This window comes from Nipponia nippon, unplaced genomic scaffold (assembly GCF_047370975.1).
Source record: "Nipponia nippon isolate SJK-2023a ecotype South Korea unplaced genomic scaffold, ASM4737097v1 scaffold_10, whole genome shotgun sequence".
In the NCBI taxonomy this organism is placed as follows: Eukaryota; Metazoa; Chordata; class Aves; order Pelecaniformes; family Threskiornithidae; genus Nipponia; species Nipponia nippon.
Genome location: NW_028262291.1, coordinates 2,339,763 through 2,358,755, shown reverse-complemented (window position 1 = coordinate 2,358,755; position 18,993 = coordinate 2,339,763). Strand labels below are relative to the sequence as shown.

The 18,993-nt window shown below is 43.1% G+C and overlaps 1 protein-coding gene across 1 annotated transcript; it reads right to left on the bottom strand.

The window, feature by feature from the left end:
* Window positions 1–10,614: 10,614 nt before the first annotated feature.
* Window positions 10,615–11,541, bottom strand: LOC104009390 (olfactory receptor 4E2). Its single transcript, XM_009461373.2, has one exon. It carries the CDS (start codon window positions 11,539–11,541, stop codon window positions 10,615–10,617), a length of 927 nt encoding a protein of 308 aa, XP_009459648.1.
* Window positions 11,542–18,993: the final 7,452 nt, after the last annotated feature.

The following is an 18,993-nucleotide window of genomic DNA, read 5'->3' as shown; positions in this document are numbered from 1 at the left end:
CCTGCCATGGTTGTGCAGACCTGTGGCTGGAATAAATCCATGTGGTCCAGATCTTTCTCTGTGTACTGCAGTTAGCTCTAGGGCCATCGGACATCATACTTCCCATGATGTTTTACAACAAAGAACGGAGCTAATCCATCAAAGGCTGGACCAGATGACCCTTGAGGTCCCTTCCAACCTGGTATTCTATGATATATTGTAATAAACCCAGATGCCAGGAAGAGATATAATAAAGGATCAATCTCATCCATAGCTGTGAGAAGAACTAGGCATGTGCCCTTCCATCTTCCTAAACTGGCTTCATGCCACTTCTACTGACAGTTACCCATCTTTTCATTGAACAGCCACAAGAGGGCAATACCTCATGCAAAGATCTCTACATGATCCAAGGCTTCAAAGTACACTGCTGTACCGATAGTTAAGAGATGATGTGCTGATACTGGCCACAAAAAGGGGCCTCCTACTATTTGCTTTCGGTATTTTTAATCTGAGACTTTATGTCTAAAGCCCAGTGCTGATAGCCCAACCTTAGCACAACATAACGCCCGACGTCCTGCTAAACTATTCATTGCTAGCCACCAACGTGATGTACATGTGGTAGCTAGCTACCTCACCAAAATGCAAACTTCTAAAAAGTGGTGGTGTGGTAACGTGTGCGAATATAAACACATTCAAGGGGAGGTTCGCATCATAAATCTTATCTGCTTGTTTTGGGGTGGGATGCATTGGCCCCATCAAGGTGGCAGCCACCCAGGACTGCGGAGAGTGCTTTGGGCTGCGGGGCTCTCAACGCTACATCTAGTGCTCCGTGTGTATTTGCAGGGATAGTCTTTGGGTTATTAGAAGCAGAGACACAGGACAGTACGAGAGATGCTTTTAGCCTAATCTAATCAGGCTTTCCATTTAACAGGGTTATTTGTGACGTTGTTAGCCCAACGCTACAAAAGCCTAACCCGCAGGATTATAATGCCTGTGAACTATACAGGCCACTAGTATATGCCACATGCAAACAGTCTTTAAGCTCTCATGTCAATCATCAACAGTTACTAAAAGCTTCCTCAGCTGTGCCTGTTGTGCTGTTATTTTAATCAGTTTTATTTACCATATGCTTGCCAAGGCCTAGTGAATTTTACATAAACAAACACTTCATAAGAACAGCCTTACTAGCCTCTCCATACACTGGATATGAAATATTCGGTTCATGTGCAGCAATTGCAACAGCTCTGAAACACTGCTCAGGAAAAAAAAAAATTGAGGCCTTAAGCCCAAATGCCTGCAGACATGACATATTGCTTCCCTCAAGGGGAAAAAATAAGTTAAAAAAAAATTAAAGTTTCCCAGGTAGTATTCCTCATCTTGTAATACCTCAAAGCAGTCTGGAGATACTTGGATGGCATAAATCCCTCAAATGTTGCTATCCCATACCCCCAGGCTGCTGGTTTATGTAGTACAGTGGAAACTCGTTGTGTATCTTACTTCCCCAAATAGCTCGGTCATCCAAAGTCACTTGCTACAACTCAATTTGCTCATTTTGCTGGGGCCTCCACAAGAAATCCCTAGTGAGGATGCACACTTTAAAGTTACAGTTCTTGCATTATATTTTATAATAAAACAGTCATTTCCCCCACCCGCCCCCCAAAAAGCAAAAAACCCAAAACAACAAAAAATGTCAGCAATCTATTTGCAAACTACTGACCTGCACCAGCTGATGATATGCTGGATGAGAGCTCTCCCAGGCCTGCCAGCCCCCGACAGTTTAAACCAAAAGTGTTGGTCACATCTCTGAATTCAGAGAGACAGCCCAGGGGCAGCTGCTGGAGGAGCTTTGTTGCCCACCCCTCCTGCCGTCCCCAGCGTAACACAACCAAAGTGATTTGATTTTGACCAACTGTGGGATTACCGAGCTTTGTCAAGTCTTGAGCTCTCCAGCTAGGAATGCTTATCATGAGGCCAGACCGATTACAGACTTGGCTGCTGAAAATGCTCCTTTTTCTCTAATCCATTTGTGTTTCAGACACAGGGATAAGCTCATTTGAGGTAATTCTGCTGTCTTCATGCTTAACAAGGGAGTAATCCCACACTGAAACTCACATTGCAGATGGGCTCTGTACTCACTGACAGATTCCCTGACAATGTCCTCTCTTCTAAAATTAAATTTGGGGTTTTATTCAAAACTTTATCCCCTGTTTGCCAGGTTCTGGCAAGAAGGAGCAGCCAGAAGAGGTCTGCAGAGCAGGAGCCCTAGGACAGCTCTGGAGTAGCCTTATCTTTGCCAAGAACCATTTCCGAGCTTAGTTTTTGCTGTGATTCATTAGCCTGCAGTGTGTCACCCCACAAAAGAGAGACTGGAAACTAGCCCAATCCAAGCAGTTTTAAAGCTGCGCCCCCCAACAGTGCGATGCAGATAGCTCTGCTTGACCCATAGTCTTTAAATAAAATTGATTAGACCAGGATCTCTTCATTTTTCTTGGGATTTAACAAAAGAGAGATCCTTCTACTTTTCAAAGGAGATTTTTTTTCCCCTTTGAGGCAGTCTTTCACTGTCCTCTAGATTAGGGCAATAATCAAACCTGAGCATAAACTCAGAGAGCTGCTAATTTCCAGGAGAGAAAACTTGAGATTTTAATGATGCACAGTGGAGCCACTTTACACATACTTATAAACTCACCTGCCAAGTTGCACCATTGCAATTTGTCAGGCACCAACTTTTTAACAGCATCTACTGAGGCCTTATTAAAATCATCCCAAGCTGTTTCCTGGAGAGACAAATCACTTGTATTAAATTGCTTGTCTTGAGACACAGGCTCCCAAAAACCATATGGAATTTGCATTTGGCTTCCTTCTCAAAATCAGAGCGATTATTTCAAATCAATACATGCAATGATCTGCACAGTGTTTCCTCGTAGAAAAGCAAAGGAAATAGCAGGCCCTTACGTGAAGGAACAGCTGAAATTCACCACTGGTTCTGATGGGGACTTTATCATCAGACAAAAATTGTTTGTTATCTACTAAGTTATCAGCCTGGCATGCCTGTTTTGCCTAGTCTTTCCCTTCTGCCTCCCCAGCACAAACAGTTCTTCTTAATGGGACATATTGTAACACTGAGAGAAAAAAATGGCAATTGAGAAATCCTGCGTTGAACAAAAGTGTCCATCACTGACACAGACTATGAAACAGATTGCCTCATGCGAAGAAAGTTTTCACAGTAAAATAATTGAAGCGTGACAGTACGCATCCCACAGGAGGTCCACAGCTTCCACAGACAAACAGCAAGGTCTTTTCTAGTTTTAAGATCCACAGGTTTTGCTCCACAGCCTCGTGTCGTGGAGTGTGACGGAGAGACAAGACCAAGTCGTGAATTTTCTCAGTGGTCTCAGAGATCCAAACTAAAACAAAGACTGAAACACTGTCAAGAAGAAAAGTCACTCAACTTGGACACGCACTTTGCAAAAATCCACCCAAAGGGTCTCTCATGGTGCCCAGCATGTTAATCCTGCCCACTTTGGTCTCTCTTCGCCACCTCTTCTGGGGCGTTAGAGCAGACAGGTTGCCTCGTGCAACAGATTACCAACAGCACCAAAACAGCCATGACCCCAGCATGGCAGGATCCTGGTAAACACAGCGGGTGGCAGAGGAAGGTTGTTACTGAAGGGTGGGGAAGGGAAGGAAGAGCCCCCTCCCAAAACTGGCAATGGTGTCCCTTTTTTCCCCATCTCCTTAGTAGTGAGCAGTAAGTTCCAGCTCTTCAGGGCTGTCTCTTAACACAAGTTACAGAATTATTAAATCATTGAGGTTGGAAGGGACCTCGTGAGATCATCCAGTGCAACACCTCTGCTCAAGTAGGATCAGCTAGAGCAGGCTGTCCAGGACTGTGTCCAGCCAGGTTTTGAATATCTTCAAGGATGGAGACTCCACAGCCTCTTTGGGCAACCTCTTCCAGTATTTGACCACCTTCAAGTTGCTCCTGCACAACACTCTTTCAGGGTTGGCAGCCAAAGGTAACTGCTGAGAAGCCTGTCAGCCAACCCCTCCAGCTCTGCCGGTGTGGCTCATATCTCAAACCCTGCCCCACAAGCACCCCATAGTTCAATCAAGCCTCCCAAATCCTCATTTCCTCTGCCATTTTCCCTACTGTATCAACAACCAAGGGCATCTCCATCCCATCTCCCCATATGTACCAACCCACAGACCCAAATGCAATAACAAACAGTGAGGTGATCAGAAACTGCCAAGATAAACTCATCTACATGTTCTTGGTTTGCAGAGGGACAGTTCTGCTCCTAGACTCACAGCCATTGCAGTCCTGTGACTCCTCTCCAAAGTCAAGCTGAGCAACTTCAGTTTTACAGCACAGCCACCTCTGTTATTTCAGCCTGCCCTCACCCCTGTGCAGATGGGGGGGGGGGGAACATCTTTCCCATAAGCCATTCCTGGGAGATAATTACATTCCCAATTATTTCCAGTTGTAAAGTCTTGCATGCTTGAAGACTGGCATGACAGACATGAACGCAGAATTATTTATAGATCAACCACTTAAATTTCACTTTTTTTCCCCTTTTGCATTTGCTATGGTTCTTCCTCTTTTAAAAAAACATTCCTGGATTTACTACTTCTACTGTAGCATCCAGCAGCAAGTTCAGCACAAAGCAATACTAGCACTGAGAGACGATCTAGAGTGGATATGCCAAGTTTCTGTGTCTGGAGAGGCCAATTTCACTGCGAGGATACAGGTAATAGGGGCTGACACTATACAACAGAAGAGCTTAAAACTAATTAAATATCCCATAAATATCTAAACCTGGATTTGTGAATAGGTTCATGAATAACAGTAAGTAACAGAAACAGCAAAGATGGCTGGTTACAGCCCTTCTGCCTCTCTGAGCAGGAGGTCTCCCACCCCAGTCTCCTCTGACCCTGCTGCCCAATCTGTTAAGTTTCCTTACCTTCACCTCGAAAACCACACAGGGCCATTCAGCCCAATCTAAAACCTACTGATCCCAAAGCAACAGTCTTAACTTAACACAAGCTGCTAAAACCCACAGGCTTCTTGAGAGACTGAATGACAATAGGAGTGATGTGGTTTTTTAGTTACAGACTCATTGCAAATGGGAAGAGAAGTCCCTTAGCTGACAGAAGAGCCGCTGCCAGTTTGCACTAGCCGCATGCACGCAGCAGCATTCCTAGGGTACAGAGGGGCCCCCCAAGCTTTGAGACACTTGGCCAAGGGCCATCACTGTGACATCGCTTACTTACGCTCTGACTACAATCCTCTGCTAGGAGAAGCTCTGACCTTTTTCTGGAGACAGCTCCTGATCATCTCAGACAGAAAATTACTCCAGCTTCTATCAGCTCTGACCTGTTGATGCCCCTCATTTATACCTGCCGAACAAATGAAGCAAAACAAATTAACATCAGCTGAATAACGGGACCAGGGCTCTGATTAGACTTGCATTGATTTACAACAGCTGAAGACTTTTCCACCTGCTTCCCATAACTCTGCTTACACTGTTTTGAGGATTTGGTTTATAGGCTTCAGTGGTGCAAAAGTTATTTTTACCACAAAAGTTTTTAGCCAGTATCTCCAGTGGAGGTGTTAATACTCTACAACACAAGAAGTTCTGGAAAATTCCGTACTATTTAGCCCAGGGATTTTATTAGAGGTGGTGGTGATTCACCAGAGCTGGGAAATGTCAGTGGAACACAGCACATTACACGTTATGGGGTGATTTCCCCTGCCCTACCCCTTGGCTACCTGGTCTTTGCAGGAGCTACGCTCACTCCTGTCAGCTGGAGATCTGGTCGGTTGTGCTCGGTTTCGATACAGCATTTTGCACCAGATGAGACGTTTCTCCCAATGACTTAAGTGAGCCTGAGCTATGAATATTTTAAACGATTTTTACTTCTTTTAAGTTTGACTTTGATCCGTTATTACATTTTAGATCAAAAAGTTTCAAAATGCCAGATGAGTCTGGGGACTTGGTATCTTATAACACTGAAGCATTTGCCTCAGTAAAATAAAACATGGTGCATGCCTATTTTCCTGTCTAGTTTTATCTAATTTAAAATAGAGTGTTATTAAATATTATATGATGTGTATGATATACATTCTGAAATGTCTAATAAAAACTTTACTGAAATGATTCAAAATTATATATTGTTATTTTTCTCAATTGAAATTTACCCTAATTGACCCAGAGGACATTTTAATATTTCAACATTTCTCTCTAATACAAAGGAAGATTACAGAAGTAGGAATTCCCCATTAAAAAGGAGAATCATTTGCACGAAGATGGGCGATATTTGGAAATCTGTCTTGCCCAGGAGGGTCAATGACTCATCAATGCTTCTGATCTTCCTCCTCTTTCTCCTGGTGTGGGAGTGAGGGCTAGTTTAAGACCAGAGAAGAAAGTGGAAAGCCTCCCACTTCCTTGCAGCAATTCACCTCCTCAGAAAACAAGGTTGGGATCAAGGCATAAGTTTATTCTCAATCTGGTCTCCTCCACGTATCTATCCCAGGGACATAACAAATGGACCGGTATCTGTGTGCTCTGGAGCGACAGCGCTGAAAGTCTGGACAATCCGCAAAGGAAAACTGTTATAGGCTTCTGTGTTGTCGTTGTCCAAGTCTTAAATTGGAATTAGATACTGCAGTGACGGCTACGGAAGACACATAGCTGGTGCTGTGGCCACTCAGCTCTTTCCGTACAGTGTTTCCAGGGCTTTCCCTGTGCCCTGGGCAGATAAAATATCTCAGATCACCGCTGCAGCACAAGAAAAGAGTTTTGATGCAACTAAGATGGAGGAGATGTGGGATGCAAAAAATCTCACCTAACAGTAGCTAGGTTATCAGCTCTCTCCATAGTGAAAGGTTATGTATAAGCAGACCCAGAGGACAATTTATGACACCTAAGATGAGTTTGTAAGAGGGATATGATTATTTATTTTCTGAGATGGCCTGTTTCTTTCCTCTATTATAAAGGGAGCCTAGACAACTAGATTAGATCAAGTCACCTAACATTTAAATAGCTTAACTTCAGAGAGATGAATCCTACTTGTTGTATAGACACGTAGGATACGCACAATAAGCCTGATGTTTCCAGATCCACTGCACAGCTATGCCCTGAAATATCGAACTGAGCAGCACCACGTGTGCTCTGACCATCTTCACGTGCACAGTAAACCAGCTGTATTTGGGATGCGCTGCGCTTAACGGACACGGACCAGCGTGTTTGAAATGGCAAATACATGCGTAAAAGTACAATATGTGAGGTAAGGCTCCATGATGAACTGTTTCAAATACTTGGTCGTGTCAAATACTTGGGATAAACATACAGGAAGGTTTCCTCGCTGGACTTTAGTTGTCTGTAAGCGACCTGTTTAATCAGGCTTCCTCTGTATTCATCAGAGAGAAAAAAAGTAGCTTTTTCAGAGTGAGTCTTCCTGAGGAAGGGATAAATCATTTCCAGGAACTGCCTCTCTCCACTGAGTGCAGAGGGAGCTTGGATGACTAGATCAGGCTCAGACAACATTTGTACATGCTGACTGGTGGATGGCACCAACTTTTTCATACTCAATCCTCTCTATTTTTTTTCCCTTTAAAGGTATCTTTTTCTCTATTGAGAGGCCTTGAACTGCGTAGGCTCCAGAACGAGATGCGTCAGAGGGATGCCCAGATTTAGGTGCTATGCATCCAATCCTAAATCATTCCAGCACAAAGAAACTTACTGTGTTCTCCTGTTGGCAGACATTGAACTTCTGACGGATTTGGTGATATAATTGCTACCCTCAGAAAGGATAAAGTTTGCTGAAGGAGTACAGAAACGTAATTACTGCAAGGTGGAAATTTCCGTTATTAAAAACACTTTGCAGAGCAAAATCCTATTGTCTTTTCTTTAGTCTTCTTCCCCAGACACCGTTGCCGTCTCCCCAGATATAACACTGGGTTGCGTCACTTCTTCCTTTACATATTGTCCCTTGTATGATTTTAATAATTCGCTTGTGTGAGAGAATTATGACTATTTTTCTGAAAAGTTAAAAAAAAAATCGCATCTTTATATGTCTAAAGAAAATCCTACAGACAAAATCTCCACCGTCGTTAACTTACCTGTCAATGTCGGTATTGCTGTATGCATTTAGGTACAGTTAGCATGTGTGCCTGTGCCGTCTGGTGGCAAAGCACAGTAACAGCATGTCAGAGAGGGAGAAAATTCCTGTACTGGATTTATTTCTTTGAAAATTATGATCCTGCACGAGTGAAACTGTTTAGAAAGTTTCGGGTTTTCAACGTTTATTTTTAATATTATCAGTTATATATATATATCCATAATTTGAAGAGCTTATATTTTGTAGGTACTTGACTTTGTGATATTTGTTTACTGCTGCTATATTGTATTGAATGCTATACCATTGCATTATATATTAATGTGGTGACAGCAAGATATAAGACATACTCTGTTCAAATAGCTGAGCGTGATTCTAGCTATGAGCTTCAGCAACGGGCTGTCCCAAGTTATTCCAAATACGGATAAGCACATTGATTTATCTCACCCAAATCTGCACCAGAAGTGAGGCCATCTGATCTCATCAGTCTGAGCTTCCTTTGTGGTCGAAACCAAAAACACTTCTCGGGCACTGTTGATCTTCTCTTAGAAGAGACATGTTCATACCCTAGGATCCACAAATCTTCTTTGTTAACTATAAAGATCAGACAAACAAGTGAAGCTGATGACTTCTGAGATCACATACCTTACATCACGGACAGCTAAAGTGTAGAAAGCGAAAACTCGCGCTTTGTCCTTCAAATTGGGGGATCCAATTGACCGAATGTAAACATAACCCCGTTACTCTCTCGTGTATCCTGAAATATTGATCGTGTCAGGTATAGCCATGCTACCCTGGCGGGCTAAGGTACGAAAGGTCTTTGACACATAATACATATTAAGGTAAATAAAAAGAAAAAGACTAATTCTTGCTTCTCGTGGGAGGGAATTCAGCAGTTACGCTGGTTAGTATGAACTTTGTGTTCTTCAGGTCTCGGTGGTGAAAGACCTGTTTCCCATTTCCAGTTTCTTCACGACAGAAGGCCCATCACTCTGTCATAGCTGCTGTTCCATTCTCCTAGAACAGCGGATTTCAACACCGGCAGAGTTGCTTACTTTCCGAATTGGGAAATAACCTCGGTGTGCGTTTCAGCAGTTCTTGTATGACCCAAGCAGAAGCTGCTGTGTAACTGCTTTTAAGTCTCTCTGGTAAGGACTGGGTTACTTGCCAGATTTCCCTATAGACCTTTGATCTCCCGATGTCTATACGTACACATAAAAGTTCCATTGTTAACCTGATGCAAGCTTTTTTGGAGCTGCTTTTTATTTTTACAGTGCTGGGAGTTACCAAAACTGGAATAAGACTATTCTGGGATTCCTAGACTGTAATATTCTAGTTCCACATTTGCCCTGAAATGCTGTTTTCTAATTTTAAGCCCAGTTTTAAATATAAACTGATTTTGTCTCTGTTATTTCAGATAATTCAGAAAATGCCTGTAAGAAGCAGTCCAAAAACCAAGAAGCAGTCTAAAAACTACGACGCCTAAAGCCAGTCGCTGTGCTTTTTTTCCCACACACCTAATGGTTTCGGAACTGAAGTAGAGGAAATTATTTTCTTCCACCAATGATGTGGAAAGAGGAGTCACTCAGGCTCCAGAACGTCTTTCTAACCAGATTTTTGTGGTAGCAATAGTTAATATCTTAAGAAGGGATCTGAAACGTTTTTGAATAGGTTGTAATCACTTGCCATGGCAGAGAAATGGCTGTGGTGATGGGAAGAGACCATCCATTTTTATGAGAAACGGAGGAACATCATGGAAACAAACACAGACGAGCAAAGAGAAGACAACAGGGGGAAAAAAGACACTGACAAAGGCCACAGTTGTTCAGATCTTTCTGATTTGTAGTTCAGGGAAAAGAATTATCCACGCCTTAAAAATTTCTCCATGTTTCTTAATAAACAATAACAATGTTCGTGCGAGTTCTGTTGTGTAACGGTAGTTTACTCTTTCCAAGCAATGTTCAGAGGCTGCTCAATGTTTCCTGCTCGTGCAGATCCAGTGCTCAAATGGTTGTTATTTAGACGCTACTATATTCCGCAGCATAATTCCTTTTCCCTTAGAATTTCATCCCAAACCTCTGAGCTCTGCCTGAGCAAGACTTCCAATTCCCTTGCTGCATCACAAAGCTCACTGCGTAACGCTGTCGCTCTGTACTCGAGTCTGGTCCTCCTGACTTCTCTTTGAGGGTGCAGAGAAGGATGTTGCAGAAACTGCAATGATAATTGCAAAGCTATGTGAATAGTAAAAACCTTAAAAATGTCTCATCTGTCCTGCAGCTGTGAAAAATCCATAGGTGGACTAAGGGCACCTAAAGCACACAAAACAGGTAAGACTACCAATGACATCTATGGCTCTGAAGAAACCAAGGTTAGGTAAATTCCTTAACTGGAACTGAACATCCTTTGGATTTCAGATATTGCCCTACCTGTTGGATTCCAACCCTGTTCCCATGCCCCAGTCTTCCATTGGTCTGTAGGAAAGTAACTCCAGGTTTGCTGCAAACCCAGCTTGTCTCAGAAGACTCTGCAGCGCTTCCACAATTTCCACATGGACGCCTTCACCTCGTTATTCCTCAGGGTATAGATGAGGGGGTTCATCACCGGGGAGAAGACGGTGTTGATCACACAGATGTGCTTGTTGAAGGGGAAGTTAGAAAAGGGCCGGAGGTAGACGAAGATGCAGGGTACAAAGAAGAGGGTGACGACCATCACATGGGAGGCACAGGTAGAGAGCGCCTTCCAGTGCTCCTCAGTGAAGCGGACCCTGATGGTGACCAGGATGAACGTGTAAGATGTGACCAGCATCAGGAAGCAAACCAGGGATATTAAGCCGCTGTTGGAAACCACGAGCCACTCGGTGACATAGGTGTCTGTGCAGGCAAGCCGAATGACAGTAGGCACGTCACAGAAATAGCTGTCGATTGTGTTAGGGCCACAGAAGGGGAGCTGGACTGTGAGCAGCATCTGGACAATGGAGTGGAGGAAGCCCCCTGCCCAACAGGCAGACACCAGGACCCAACACACCGGCCGGCTCATGATGGCTGTGTAGTGCAGGGGCTTGCAGATGGCAGCGTAGCGGTCATAAGCCATCACAGTCAGGAGGAACATCTCTGATGCCCCAACAAAGTGCAGAAAAAACAGCTGGGCTATACAGTCTTCAAATGCAATGGCCTTCCTCTGGGCGAGCAGGTCCACCAGCATCCTGGGAGAGGTGACACAAGTGAAGCAGATATCTATGAAGGACAAATTGCAGAGGAGAAAGTACATGGGTGAGGACAGCTTGGGGTCAGTCCTGAATGTCACGATGATGAGAAGGTTGCCCAGCAGAACCATGGCATAGGCCAGGAAGAAGAAGGTGAAGAAGACGACTTGCAGCTCCCTTGTATCAGAAAGCCCCAGGAGGATGAATTCAGTCACCCGGGAGAAGTTTCTGAGTGCCATCGCTTCAGCTCAGGCTCCCAAAGCACAGGTGTGGGGGTGAAGTCATCGGCTGACCAGGAGAAGGGGATGTGCTACAGCTCCAAGGTTCATGGATGATGAGAGCAGGATGCATTTACTGCTGTTCGTCTGCCTGCTACAGAAAGCACAGTGTCACATCATAAATTATGGTGAGCAGTGTTTGCAAAGAGCACTGTCTGCCTCCCTTCTCCTGCCTTCGCACTCCCTTTTCAGGTTTCTGGCCCCTCCACACTGACCCTCACCCCTGAACTCACTCCGACCACTATTTTTCTGCCTTGTAGTTGGTGTGACAAAGTCTGTGCTCCCATTCTGTCAGGGAGGAATCACATCCTACTCTCACAGGACAAGAGCCACAAATGCTGGAAAAATGCTACGCTGTCTTTTTACCTCCTGGGATTTTAAAGTGCCATGATGGAAGAGAATGCTAGCCGTGCTCAAGCATCGTGTCTACGATATATGGCTCAGCCACGAGCTGGTCCATATTCTACTCCTAATTGCATTCCTCTAAATTGACGAAAGGGCTCTCCAGTTAGCTTGTCCGCTCTGAAACTAGAAATACATGCACAGAAACCGGGTCTGGGAGGTTCTTCACTGATATTCCTTTCCATTGAGCTAGCAGCTGTTCAGTAGCTTGAGTGCTCTCTTAGGCCTGCTGTTAACAGAACATGCTCTCCTGAAGAAATTGTGTTTTCTAACGTAGCAGAAGCTGCAAAACCCTGCACAGTTTCTCTACCTCTTTGTTGCCCAGAGTAATTTTTAAAGTAGACAAATACACTCACTACCTTGTGGAGGTTAAAATGTGACCAGCAGAGGAATGCTTATTTTCATTTACAATCACACCAGGAAATTCTTCAGCTGCTCATTTCTGCCTACGAGTTTCTAAGTCAGCAAGCAGGAGATTACTACTAAGAAAGCAGTGTCTGTTTTTCCTATATGCCTCTTGCCTTTTGCTAATACCTGAGCACTTCCCTCAGGTCCTGCTCTATTCTCTACCACTTTCTGGTAGTTCTCAAAAACTGTTTTTCTTTCCCATCAAACAGGCTTGCTTCATGCATAATTCAGAATATATATCTGCAAATCACAGCCCTAGTTTAGAAATGATCCCACTTGTTCCTCTCTGCCTCTCCCAAGGGCTCAGTAGTCTTCCAGAGCCAGCAGAGCTGCAGAGAGGGTGAACTGTTGATAGCCATCCCTGATATTGCACTAGACAGAGACCGACACAACAGGCATCACAGTTTGAGCATAACATAGTCAATGAAGAGGAATAAACGCCTTAAAGGCATGACTCGGTTTACCTTGTTTAGATCATTACACTACAGTGAGATGACTTATACCATAGAAGAGATACATCTGTCCTCGAGTATAAGCGGAGAGCAGATACCTGCCCCATGCTAGATGTCTACGATGCAATCAATATTAAATGAAGCTGCCTTGAAGGATCCAAATGACCAAAATGTCACAGTAATAATTAAATTTTTCTGTATATTTTCAACGAATTACCAAGCATTTCTTTCTGCCTTTCACATAAACACAACCACACACGTGTACTTTAATATGTCATAGCTGTTACGAAGAACATAAGCAAAGGAGAGGAAAAAATGGTTACTACTGTACCCAGTTACTGAATGTTGATACAACATGAACTTTCAAGTCTGAACTCCACAGCACTTGTTGTCTGAAAACATTTTAAATCATTCACTCCAAATGTGTTTCAAGTTATTCATCCAACAGGTCAGGGCGTTGTTCCACTCTTCTTTCTCCTGCTTGTAATTGCCTTATCCTTGCTCTTGTTTAAGTTTCTTGTTGCATAGAAATTTGTTTCAGCAGGTTTTCAAGGGATTTTTCTTTTCTTGGCAGGTTACAGGCAAATTTTACTGTGATGGTATCAATGTCCCATTTTCCGTCTACCATTTTGACAGAAAGATCCAATGAGGCAACACCTCCACAGCTTTCTGAACTTACCTCTGTGTTTCCCACATCTGCCTTCTCCCTAAAGTCATCCCATCCCAGCACAATGTATAAATACTCCTGTAACATACTGGGTATGAAACTCAGGCAAAAGAGAGTTTTCCGCTAGCGGAGTTGGACCTGTGAGAACTGTGTCATTATCAAATTCCAAGCAGCTACCCAAGGGCCTTATTAAACAGTTTTGATGGCTGGGTCCCTTGGTGTGCAACAGCACGCCAATTTGCTCAATGACCTCTGTGCGTGGAGCCCTGAAGGCTGATAAAGAGAGGATAGGATACCACGCACTTCTAAGCACTCAGAAGCCCTTTGTGTGAAAAAAGAAAGTCTCTAGTAATAAAAACATGAATGTAGGGTTGTCCTACCAATCCCCACATTGAGACAGTGTCGGGCACCAGGAAACGTTGCTAGAGATCAGAGAAGCTGCAGAGCTAGGACAGGTAGCATTGGTGGGAAACTGCAGTCACCCAAGGATAGACTGGATCAGTGTCTCATCAGAATGAGATACAAAGATAAACTAATGCGAATGTTCATGCCCCAAGACAAAGGAAGGTCTGGGCAGACCAAAGATATCAGCAGTGATATGCCACTGAGAGCTATGGCTCAAGTTCAAATCAGCTTGAACTGATTGTTCTGCCCATGATGTTAACTGATAAGAGATTCCCCTGTCTTTATCTCAACCCAGAAGCTTTTTTATCTCATTTTCTCCTCCTGGCCTGTTAAGGAGGGTGAGTGAGAGAGGTGGTGGGTGAGTGTCCAGCAGCTGGCCAAGGTAAACCAAACACATGGCATGAACTTTAAAGACTGGAAATTGGTCTCTGAAAGCATACAATATAGAAAAAGAAGAAATGTGATTACTGAATTTTATGGCCGTTTCTGCTACATCTTCAGGAGGTGAAAGGAGCAGCCTCTTCCAGTGAGGAAGAACCTGGACATCTAGAAAGCAAATCTTGGTGATTACACACCTGTTTTAACGCCCTAACAGCAGGGAAGGTAAACCTTCCTCTTCTGTCAGTCATTGCTGCCTCTTTCTCTTCCTATTGTGTCTGGAAATATGGAGAAATTATAAAAATTCTTTGTCTGAGTAGTGATGTTTTACTTCTAATTTTACTACCATTGTAGAGTAACAGGAACTTTTTGCTGTATTTCATCTCCCTGTGTCACCAATTACCTTGAGGCAAATGAATGAGTTGTCAACTATTTTAAGGACATCCCGTTCCTCTGCTTGCCTTCCCAAAATATTAGTGCCAATAGAAGTTTTTAGAAAATCCATGTCTTGACTACAGTCAGTCAATTTGCAGTAGCAGAGCATTGCCCAGAGTCATGAGATTCCAAGGGCATTTCTACATTTCCATGCTGGAAATGACTGAGGAAAATGTCAGTCAAACAATAACGTTCTTATTAAGAAGATGAGGAATGTTTTCTGTGTTCAGCTAGGAACTTGGTTGTATTTCAGCATGGAGAAATATTTAATCCTCCTATTTCTACTGAGATACCTATCCCTTAGATAATACTAGTGTAATAGCTCCAGAGTACTGGCTAAAACATGAAACTTCATCCAGTGTCTAACTAAAGCTATGAAAACTATCCTGGCAATTCCACTGGGCTGTGGATCAGTCAGTGTCTGTGGTCTTTAACTGTGCTTGGATTGCTGCCCTGATAGATTATGAAGGTCACCTATGAGATAAGCTCAAGGTCTCGGAAAGGTGTTAGAGAGCCAGGCTCCTTTAAATGAAATTGATCCAAGCAAGAATTGCCATCATTTTAGGTTGATAGTACGGGAGGGTTTTTTGGACCTGGGCATTAATTTGTGTGTTTTACATTTGCTGTCACTGGACAGCTTCGATTGTGAATGTTTGAGGAATCAGGAGGAGGAGGGAGAACAAAACTGAAGTAGATAGATAGCACGTTCACCAGAAAGTACCAAATACATGGAAATGGGAACAGTCAGACTTACCATTATAGGAAAGCTTTTAGCTCTTAGCCTGGTGAGCTTTTGAATCATGGTACTGACATTGAGGTGCAATAATGGTAATTATTAATACTGGAAATTGCACTGGCAGGGGAAGGAGAGAAGATTTCCCTCCTGTTATCATCATCAACAAATGACCAAACTCGCACCTAGTACCAGCTTTTTAATAGCTAACTGATGGATTCAGCATATGACGGTGTAGTATTCATAACAAGGCATTTATGCCAAGCAGAAAGGGAACACCAGTGGTATGACAGCTTCCAGCAGCAGGCAACGATCAATTTTGCGAACACCTTGGGCCACAATTTCCCAGCTGAACAGGCTACAGAGGAGCTGCAGGTTGTCTGACTGAAAGCTCACACTCTAGCTAATAGGATGCTCAGCCTGGAAAACATTTTTAATATTTACGTATTTCTGTTTGTTTATTTATTTGCTGGTGTTTCAGTACAATCTGCCGTCTCTCCCTGTCATGCGGAGACCTAATATAACCTCCTGCTTCTCTCATGGTCCTATTTTACCATGAAATGAGTCCCGTCCGCCCAAAGGCTGCTGCCTTTCCTCAGCTGCTTGCTCAGTTGTAGACACCTCACGTTAGCACATCAAAATATGTTAGATAAATGCTGCCAATGCTGTGCCCTACTGAAAGGTTTGTTTACTCTTGGAAACTGGGTTCCACCATCACTTCTTTGTGCAGAAATGTAAGAAGATGCTACTCTCCAAAGCTTTTAGGAGTTAGTAGGAAAGAACGACCTCTCAAAATACTTGGTTGTTTCTCCTAATGCTGGGAGAAGCCTAGACAAATACCCAAGATACAGCATTACCAGCACACATACTTACTGACCACTGGTATGTTAAATATTAAGCATATTTCATTTGCTGTCTTTTTGGGACAGTTTCCATTTAAAGTCAATGCTTCCCTCAAGGAATAACAGCAGATACCCAAATCAGAATGTATTATTGACGTACATAATAACAAGCTCAGATTATTTATTTGAGGAGGGTGGTAGAAATAATACTCTCAAGAATCCTAGTTCTCACCTTTGCCTCTTTTAAAAAAGACCAGGTCCCCTCAAGACCCACTTTTACCCTATAATGTTGATTTGGAAAGAAAAGTTGACCAAAAGAGACAGTGCGGCTGTAATTCAAGACTCAATACTTTGATCATGGCCTGAGGAAGGTCCTTGTGCAAGCACCGATTGTACTTTCCTTTTCAGTCCTCTAAAGGATTGCAACAGAACCACTCCTTATTATCTCTCTGACTGTGATAGATCTGAACAAGTTCAGTCACAGAATGATCTGGCCAGTGTTTTCTTGGACCGCCTTTCTTACAGTACATGAATGAACTAATCTGGAGCTAATTTGCATTAATGGTGCATCAGCAGGGGTTTGTATGCCTCACCCAGGTCCCGAACTTAGTGTGGAACACCTCATAAATACACCTGTAGTGACACCGGGGGAATGAATGCACTGCTGGTGACCCTCCTTTGCTCACAAACACCCATGAATTCACCTTTGCGGCATTCCCATGCAGTGCACAGGTATCACTAGTGTTCAATTTATACATGAAGACGGAGGTGGCAATGTGTAATAGCCTTGTCTGTGATCTCAGCAAGACCTTTGGGGCCTGAATTCTATTTGACGACCACAGGACACTCAGTTCTTTCTCCTGAGCTCTCTGCCTCACCTCCTGGCTACTCCCCAACTAGGGCAGCAGAGGAAAGGCTCTTCAGCGTCTCCATCCCTATCTCCACACCCCTCCATGAGCCAAGGGAAAGCACTGTGGGGAAGACCAAAGAGTGTGTGTCGTGACCACCGTTGCCTGACATGTCCAGCTCGGACAATGTAAGACTGAACACATAAGAAGTGCTGTCATCAGCTCCTGAGTCCTCTCTAACACTGACAACATCCTTTTAACAGGTCTTTCGGGAAACAGCATATAACTGGGGGAAAAAAGCAAATAAGGCACCAACTAAAACAAAGGCTGAAAAATCTGTAATTTTTTTCTAATTCATAAAATGGACCTCACAAAAGTCGCCCACCAGAAGTGCCTATTTTCAAAGGCAGGATTTGAGTCATGCTTGAACAAAACAAAGGAACAATATCAGAAAACTTACACAGTTCGTATTTGCCTGTCTCTTTGCTATTTCTCCTTTGATGACCTCCTCCAACCCCTTCAGGTGGTTTCATCAGAATGTCTCAGCTGCAAGTTGCCGCCTAGACATTGTGAAAGCAGTCCATTTCTTTGCCAATTCTGAAAAGAACAGCCTGACTCTCTTATCTGCATTTCTCGTTCTGCAAAAAACAACTTCCAAGAGCATCTACAAGAACAATTATCTCTCACAAGAGGGAGGAATTGTAGCAGAAATATTTAAAGTGAAGCACACAGCAGAAGCACAAGACTATCAGGAGTAATGAGATCTCAGAGGCATATGAAGTTCTGTCAGAAATCATCAGTGGACAAGGAGCTAAAAATTGGGCAGCTATTAGGGTAGTTTCTGGAGAGAGATACTGGAGTGTGGTCACCTAGACTGTTACGTGTGCATGGGTTTGCTTGCTTGCTTGTTTGTGGGGTGGCTGGCTTTTTAACGCTGTCCAGATAAATAGACTTTATTTACTATTGGACATGTATTTCTTCAGGAAGCATTTCTGGTTCAAATAAACATTACACCTGGCCATTTGCAAGATTTATATTCACCTTACCTTTGCAATCAAACATTCTTGAAGTAAAGGTGTCTCTTACGCAGTACATTTATATAAATTCTGCTTTCTGTCCTAAGCTAATATTTCTCATATGTGTTCTTATTTCTTATTAACTTGTTCTTACCATTGCATGCTGACAGCACAAAAAAAAATATCACAACTGTGCTATAGATTATTATTGCTTATACAGCTGCTGTACAAATTTGAAACAAGAAGTAAACGAGGAAATTACTTCAAAATTTAGAAAGGTTTGTGGTTAGTCTTCACTGCTTACCAGGTATTTTTACTGAGACAATGCAAAACACAGAAGCAACTCTTTAGCCCAAGTATTAAGTTCTTATAAGAATTCTTACCGGAGCGTAGAGGAGCCTAATGTTGTTTTCAGTGACACCTTCCGTAAGCTATGGTTGAATATTTGCCCAGCAGTACCCAGAAGTGAGACCTCCAGAAAAAAAACTGTTGTCTACCCCCAAAGCATTAAACAAAATCTATTTTATATATATATATATATATATGAAGTTATAAGCCCTAGCTTGGGCTGGGAACACCTTATAACCTTGAATCCTACTTAAGTCACATTAAGGTGTAACACAGGTACAGGTGTTTATAGGGAATGTAAATGAAGAAATAAAAGTGCTTTAATTACTTTTGGATGGCACCAGTCAGGTCTTTTCCTTCCTGAGTCAGCTGATTTGGTGGTTTTCTGCTGGCAAAGTAGGGGCTAGGGTCTCTTGTCTCATTCTGGCTCCTCAGGTGGAGACCCTGAGCTGCTATAGCTTATGTGACAGCTTTGACTG